General features: G+C 41.8%; 1 protein-coding gene across 1 annotated transcript in view; it reads right to left on the bottom strand.

The window, feature by feature from the left end:
• Positions 1-514: 514 nt before the first annotated feature.
• LARS1 (leucyl-tRNA synthetase 1) overlaps positions 515-7,762 on the bottom strand; it is an 85,626-nt gene continuing 78,378 nt past the window's right edge. Inside the window, exons 31-32 of the mRNA XM_077473004.1 lie at positions 2,598-2,730; positions 515-1,319 (exon numbers count right to left, since the gene is read on the bottom strand). Of these exons, the coding sequence (XP_077329130.1) occupies positions 1,114-1,319; positions 2,598-2,730 (339 nt within the window). The 3' untranslated portion in view covers positions 515-1,113. The remainder of the gene's footprint in view (positions 1,320-2,597; positions 2,731-7,762) is intronic.

Here is a 7,762-nt window from a genome sequence, read left to right as displayed (position 1 = left end):
GGTGTTTAAACTGTCAATCACAGCCAGACAGCCAATGAGGAGAGAAGGGGGTTGGGGGGGCAAGCTGAGACTCAGTGTCTGAAAGGACATGCAGAGTAGTGGCTCGGGAGCGTGCCAGCTTGGTGCCCCCATTGCAAACTGCTTGCTCTGGGGGCACTCCGCAGGAGGGAGGGTCCAGGAGCACGGGTGGGGGGCCTGAAAAAAGGAGGATAGGGGCTGCTCTGTGCAAAACCACTACACACAGCAGGTACGTTTTTTTCTTTTAAGTTTTTGCCTTTAATATCACTTTGAGGGTCACATCAATGGGGTCTTGGTGCCAGAATCTAGAGTGTTGGTCAGCTACAAGTAGGAGGCTATTGATACTACAGTGAGGATGATGGTGTGACAGGCTGATGAGCTAAACTTCCACTGAATGTCCAGGTTAACATCTTCCATCAAACACAAAATGATAAAGAAAATACTGTAACACATAATCTAACTTCCATAATAAACCAATGAAAAAAACAAGACGGGCTTTATTACAAGATCTGGTTTTATTTTAAATATTTGAGAAACTAGACAACAGAGCTTAAAACATAAGATGGAGAATGCTTTAGGGTATAACTTTTACGTTTACCAGTACATTTACCACAGAGCTCCTCTGTTCTGGAACCTAATGGTGGTTGTAATAAAAATGCATAACACAATGTTGTTAAAGGATCCATCCGTTCATAGTCAAGATTGTAACCATGTATAGATGGGTTGGACTCACATCTCTTGGCTTCCAATATCTTTCCTACACTCTAGCTGCAAGATCTTCTTTCTAGAGTTCCAGGTTCCTCCCCCTCCCAACCTTAGAGTCTCACTCCTACTGCATATTTCATGGTATAAAATGAAAGTCTGATATGGAAGAGGAGACTTGATAATGGTTACAGTGGAGGCTTTGAGCTGACAAAATAACTTGAGTGTCTGAGAAATATGAGAAGCTAGTTTGTGATTCAATCTACTGGCGTGTAGAGGGACTCTCTAACACATTATGTTGAGTGGGTTTAATGAAAGACCAGGCGAAAAAAAAAAAAAATCTTAATTATGGTAATCTCTGTATTTACCATATTTTGCAAACCCCTTTTCCATTTATTCAACCACGTACACTAAGGTATCTCCAATGTCCGCCTTTAGACCATTATCTGCTATGTGCACTCTCTTCTCATTAAGGTCAATGTGGAAGGCAGCTTGTGGGGAGATGACAGTTTTACCAGCTTCTTCTTTTCCCAGTACTGGAACACGACGAGGACCAAGCACTGGGTCATCGTACCTCATAAGCTTCACTTTTGCAACATCTACAAAGAATTACAAAGGATACAAAGAGTAAGAACACTTGTTTGTTTAAATCCACGCAACATAATACTGGAAATTTCACCAAAACTGCACACCGCAAAGAAATAGTAACTTTCATCGTACACACTCATCCAGTCATTGCGTTACAGAAGTTTCATGTAAACTACACAGAACCAAATGATAAATGGGTACAGTGTAAGTGAGAGGGCAACATGTAAGGTTGACTTTAAGGGCAACTGTATACAACTAGGTGATATAGACTCTGCAAGGGAAGTGGCTGTATTCATTAAAGGGTGACTTGTAGCAAAGGTACAATAGTTGTTTAAAAAGAAACTTCAGTCTTCTCTTTATTGGCTCCGTCCCCCCGTCCCCCCCCCCCCCCCCTCGGACACAATTATGGCACGTGCGCAGAATTCCAAAAGGGTTCTGCCCTGCCTTTCAGTCCCAACAGCATTCTTCAGTACATTTGTGCACATGGAGACTTCCTATGCATGATCAAAGACGGCAAAGGTTTGGGACTTCCGAAATTGCCATCTTTACACATGCACAGTGAAACCTGTGCTTGCACAGATGTGCCACAGGGCTCACTCAGGTACCAAATCTCTGTGGTACATCTGCTCATGTCTATGGCATTTACATAAGGATTAAGTAAGGTCCATTACATAAGGTCCATTTTTGGTTTACTTTTCCTAAGTGTAAAAAAAAAAAAATAGTAAAAAAAAAAAAAAAGTTTCCCATACCCTTGTTTATGGCAGCATAGTGTTTTGTCTAAAACTACAGTTGCCCTTTAGGTCTATCTGATTTTGCCCTTTTTTCCTTGCATACGATTAATCTTAGATGCTTCACTGAAACTCTTTTTGGCATGTTACAAATGCACATCATTAAATTCCAAGAAAAAGTATCTATTTCTGCAGGAGCGTTACAATGTAATTGTGAGCCAGTCTATCTTAAACTTTAAAAAATGCTAATAACGTGCAGAGAATTAAACACATTCTGTATGATCTTTGCAAATTACTAGGCCCCATATTAAGCACTACACAGAGCTTTCCCAGGATCTCAGGGGTGTTTGGTCATTATGCATGGTAATAAGATGGTTACGGAAAGTCGTTGTCTTCTGCCTTTGCAATTTTGATCATAAAAAACTGTATTCCACTCAGGCTGTAATAATTGCTCATTAAATCCATCCTTACTGCAAGTGATTTGTAGAGATCCTCTGAGACTCATAAAGAACACTCTTCCCAGCTCATCACTCTATTGCCCCCTTTCTGTCTGCAAGTTACCTTTGATCCCCCGATCAGTCTTCATTAGGCGCCTTATTACTGAGTCTCTGCTGTCTCCCTGCCGGATCTCAATTTTCATGGAAAAGTGGCCATTCGAGGGCTGGGGGTTCACTAGATATACAGGCACTCCAGGCTACAAAACATAACGAGCATCTGACGTGTTGTACACAGTACAATATAAAACATAGAAATAACAAGTGATACACAAAAAAAAAAAAAAAAAAGTGCTTTTTTCCTGTGATACATTACCCAATATAAATAAATACAATACAGTGACAACTCCTTGAATAGATCTCATTGTCAAATACACAATATATGCAAAATGATATATACAACTAAAAAGGTAGGTGTTCGGTAATTCAAATACTAAACCCTTGATGCATAGCAGGCAGGCTCGTGCTCATACCCGCCATGATGATCAGCACTGCAAGTCCCACAAAGAGCAAATATTGACTGCCCTGACAGAAGGACCAGCCAAGGGATCAGGTCGATCCAGTACAGTTGTCAAAGCCAATTTCATCACAGCAGGGAATTGCATGTGCTCGCTCGGGGGACTACTATTTTTATCCAGTCTGTCATACAGGACTGTAGTTGATTGAAGAGGAAAAAAAAATCCATCAACTGGAAAAAAAAAAAAAAAAATCCTGAAAGCAAAAAAAGAAGAAACAAATCCTAGGTCCTAACTCCTAAGCCCTAGGCAAAAAAACTGAGCTGTGTGTTGCAGATGAAGGATATGGCCACCAGCAGGGGACCACCCTTAGGGGGTATTTTTATTTTGGTTGCAACATGTGTCCTGGCAACAACAAACCCATCCATTATGGAGAACTGGCTTCAATGAATGGAAGAACAGACTTTTCCAAAAGTAGACACTTGTGTACTGCTAGGCAAGCCACAGACACCCCTATGACATAGGACTTGGGCCTCTTGATTGCCTGCTTGGCCACTAAACACTACATTGAAGGTGGTCAAGAGGGAGCATGCATGTGTGCTTGAATGGTTACGGTTTGCTGGCTTGTTACTGCAAAGTTATGACACCAGTGGGCATCTTCTATTTAACACGGGAGTTATTTTGGGTTTCTTCTGCTGATGAGACAATTCTGCATTTACCACTTAAGGACCGCCTCACGCCGAAGTACGTCGGCAGAATTGCACGGCTGGGCACAAGCACGTACCTGTACGTTGCTTTATAAGTGCCCAGCCGTGGGTCGGGAGCTCCGTGACCGCGGGTCACCAGCGGCGATCGGGTCCGCTGGTCCCGCGGCCACAGTCACGGAGCTCCCGTCGCACGGCTGGGTCACAGAGCTGAAGAATGAGGAGAGGTCTGTGTAAACAAAACTGTCCTCATGCTTCCCTGTGTGGCTGTCACCGATCGTCTCTTCCCTTTTATAGGGAAGGACGATCAGTGACGTCACATGCCAGGCCACGCCCCTACAATAAAAAAAATACACATAACGTCATACATAACACCTACACTGCCCCCTAGTGGTTAACTCCTTCACTGCCAGTGTCATTTACACAGGAAGCACCGATTGCTGTATAAATGACAATGGTTCCCAAAACGTGTCAAAAATGTCTGATGTGTCCGCCATAATGTTGCAGTCACAATAAAAAATTGTTTATTGCCGCCATTACTAGTAGAAAAAAAAAAAATATTAATAAAAATGCTATAAAACTATCCCCTATTTTGTAAATGCTATAACTTTTGCGCAAACCAATCAATAATCACTGATTGCAATTTTTTTACCAAAAATATGTAGAAGAACACGTATCGGCTTAAACTGAGGAAAAAATGTTTTTTTATATATTTTTTGGGGATATTTATTATAGCAAAAAGTTAAAAAATATTGAATTTTTTTCAAAATCGTCGCTCTATTTTTGTTTATAGCGCAAAAAATAAACGCAGAGGTGATCATATACCACCAAAAGAAAGCTCTATTTGGTGGAAAAAAAAAGGGCGCCAATTTTGTTTGGGAGCTACGTCGCATGACCGCGCAATTGTCAGTTAAAGCAACGCAGTGCTGAATCGCAAAAAGGGGCTCGGTCCTTTGGCTGTAAATTGGTCCGGGGCTTAAGTGGTTAAAATTGGCAAAATGTCAAAAGGAAGAATGGTGTGTTTCATAAAAAGAAATCAACTTCCTTGTTTAATTTTTCCAGTGCAAATTATGGAAAGGCAGTTTTCTTGTCTGAAACAACTATAGTAGAACAAGACTCCAAGCATAGTGTATAAATAGCAAGAAGGGAAATAAAGCTTTAATTAATATACTTAAAGCTCAACTTCAGCATTTTTTAGCTCTTCGGCACAGCTCTCAAAATATATGCCTAATAAAACTGTTTTATTGATTTAGTGATCAGACCCTTTTTTTTTTGCAGGTATACAACATAATATTGCTGGGAAGTAATCACTCTTTGCTAAATTCAATACTGGTCCCCCTGTGCTGGTGGGGCAATAAAACCAGGCAGCCCATGTCCAAGCTGCTTGATTAAGTTACATTTCCATTGAGTTCATAGGCATCACTTTTTATTATTTTAGCAATTTAGAATTTCTCCGGCATTGATTTTACAGTTTACAAATTTGACCAATATGGTTGGCGCAACAATTGTCTATTTTATTTTTATTTTATTTTTTTGTTTCATTGCCTTGAAAATAGGAATTTAAAGAGATATAAAACTCCTCATCCATAGCCAAACAAACACAGATCCTAGTTACTTCTGGCTTAATTTTTCACAGAGGAGAAGGAGGAACAGATGTTTCGCCTTGTCCTTTTTGCACAATCGACCCAACTGCTTACAGTGGTCCTAGGCTCCCTGGTGGAATGGCCAAGTCTGGGAACAGCAGCAGGTGGAGGAGCCCCCTTCCGAGCACTGTAAAAGTGATCATATGGCTTTAAAGACACTCGATCACTTTTACTAGAAAGCCAGTCACTAGCCAAAAAATAGGATACCAGGATTGCGGCTGCAGCTGAAGCCGTAAACCTGGTATAACTGCTTTTTTTCAAGGCTCTTTAAATACTTCCCCTTGGCTGGATGCAGTTAAAGTTTTGCTAAACTCAGGACCCTGCATTCACAACATCTGGTCTCCTTCTGTACACAGAACATGGAAATGCAATTATTTTAGCAAATATAAACCGCTTAGTACCTTTTACCATCAGCAGTATATAGCAGTCTTGTGACTTCTATCAGTGTAAGGCTGAGCACTGGTTAAAGCTTGTAGGAGGAGTATTCACTCTCCCATGACTGTCCTATGAGGCATGCCTGCATGACCCCTGATCCTCTGTCTGGTCAGTGCTGATTGGCCCTGTGCCGATCACATGCACCCTCCCAAGAATAATAATGAAAAAAAACTCTCTAGCAATACACCCCAAAGGCTCTGTTCTAGCAGGAGATGGATTGAGGACAGTAAAAGAAGGGAAAGATCAGGATTGAACAGCTTTTTTACACTGAGAATTAAACCCTTTAGATTCCACAGTGAGTATAACAAGCATGCTTTACTGCTTATACAGACTGATTTTACGGTTGTAGGATTAGCAGCACTTTAATATAAAAGTCTGCAATAGACAATATCGAATTCCCCTCCCTCAAACCCCCCTCCCTGCTACAGGGTGACTATAATTTTTTCCCCAACGCTGGATATACACCACTGCCATGTAATTGTCTGACTGAATTCAACTTAAATAATCTCCCAGCAGGATGGTCCAACACTGCAGACACAGCCAAATCACCCAAAGCGCTAGGACAGTGATGGCAAACCTTGGCCCCCCAGATGTTTTGGAACTACATTTCCCATGATGCTCATGCACTCTGCAGTGTAGTTGTGCCTCATGGGAAATTTAGTTCCAAAACATCTGGGGTGCCAAGGTTCACCATCACTGCTTCAGGATGTTGAACAGGAGACAAAACTTTACCGACAACCAAGTCCCTTGCACTGACAGGGTGCCCAGGACTCCTCCCCAGCCTGCCAGGCTGGCATCTGTCTTAAGGGTGCTCCAAATGATGGGAAAGAAAAACTTTACATTTTCCAAGTTGGATCTCTGAGCCACCAAGCCAGTGACAACCTGGTCCTCAGTGCCAAACAAATCAGTCTGTCCATGAATGGATTAGCTTGTCCTTGGACAATAGAATGTGGTGTTGTAGAGGTCGGGAGGTACTGCCTCAAAAGGAGGCTTATCATCGGACACAAGGCTATCATGCAAAACTGTAGAGTGCCACATTTCCTAGACTTCAGAACTTGAATGGAAAAATCTTGATGTTTCTCCAGTGGCAGAAACACTCTGACCTGTGTTCTGGGCTAGACCCAGATACTCCAGACAATGAATCGGTTCCAGAACTCATTTCTGAAGTTTCAGGATTCCCCTTGAACTGCTGTAACTTCTGGACAGTCAAAGCCATATGGTCAGACAAAGCCTTCTGTGACTGTTCCCTCAAAAATATGTTATCTTAAAGGAGAAGTTCACATTTTATTTTTAAAAACGGAAAAAAAAAAAAACACGAATGTCATTTTTTTTGCATGTAACAAAGTGTGCATTTATTATTTTTTGTTGCAGGAGCCTGTAAAGCATTGCACCAGAGATCATTGGCAGGAAGCCAATACATTCTGACAGGAAGACTAACTACCACAGCGCTCACAGTACCATGATAGTTAATTGAAAACTACAAGCTGACAGTCCCAAAGCATGTGGGGACTTGTAGTTTATTCATACACAGAGCTCTATGTATGAATGACATGACCGCGTGGAAGGTGCTCCACACAACCATCCAGTTTTCAGTAAGTGATAGCTGGTACGTGGAACTTCTCCCACTACTGCTTCCACATGGAGACAAGCAGCAAGCGACAGCTGCAGCAGTGGTAACGTTACATGTTCCACCCTAATAACAGGTGTAACATGCAACATGTTTCCAGGGGTGAACTTATCCTTTAAGTATTCCACAGTGGAGATGGCTCAAGAGCACAGAAGGACCAGCACTTGGGTCAGGATCTTGGTAAACACCTGCAGTGCAGATGATGGGATGAAAGGAAAGGCCAAAAACTGGTAGTCTAGGGCCATCACAGCAAAATGTATTAAACAATAGTGCATTAGAAAGATGGGAACATGCAAGTACACATGCTTGATGTTCACAGAAGCCACAAAGTATCCCTGTTTAAAGAGTGGCAATGACAGATTTGGTGA

Source organism: Lithobates pipiens, unplaced genomic scaffold, assembly GCF_037356315.1.
Source record: "Lithobates pipiens isolate NorthernLeopardFrog02 unplaced genomic scaffold, aLitPip1_a1.2 Scaffold_8, whole genome shotgun sequence".
Taxonomy (NCBI): Eukaryota; Metazoa; Chordata; class Amphibia; order Anura; family Ranidae; genus Lithobates; species Lithobates pipiens.
This window is presented reverse-complemented; position numbering and strand designations above follow the sequence as displayed.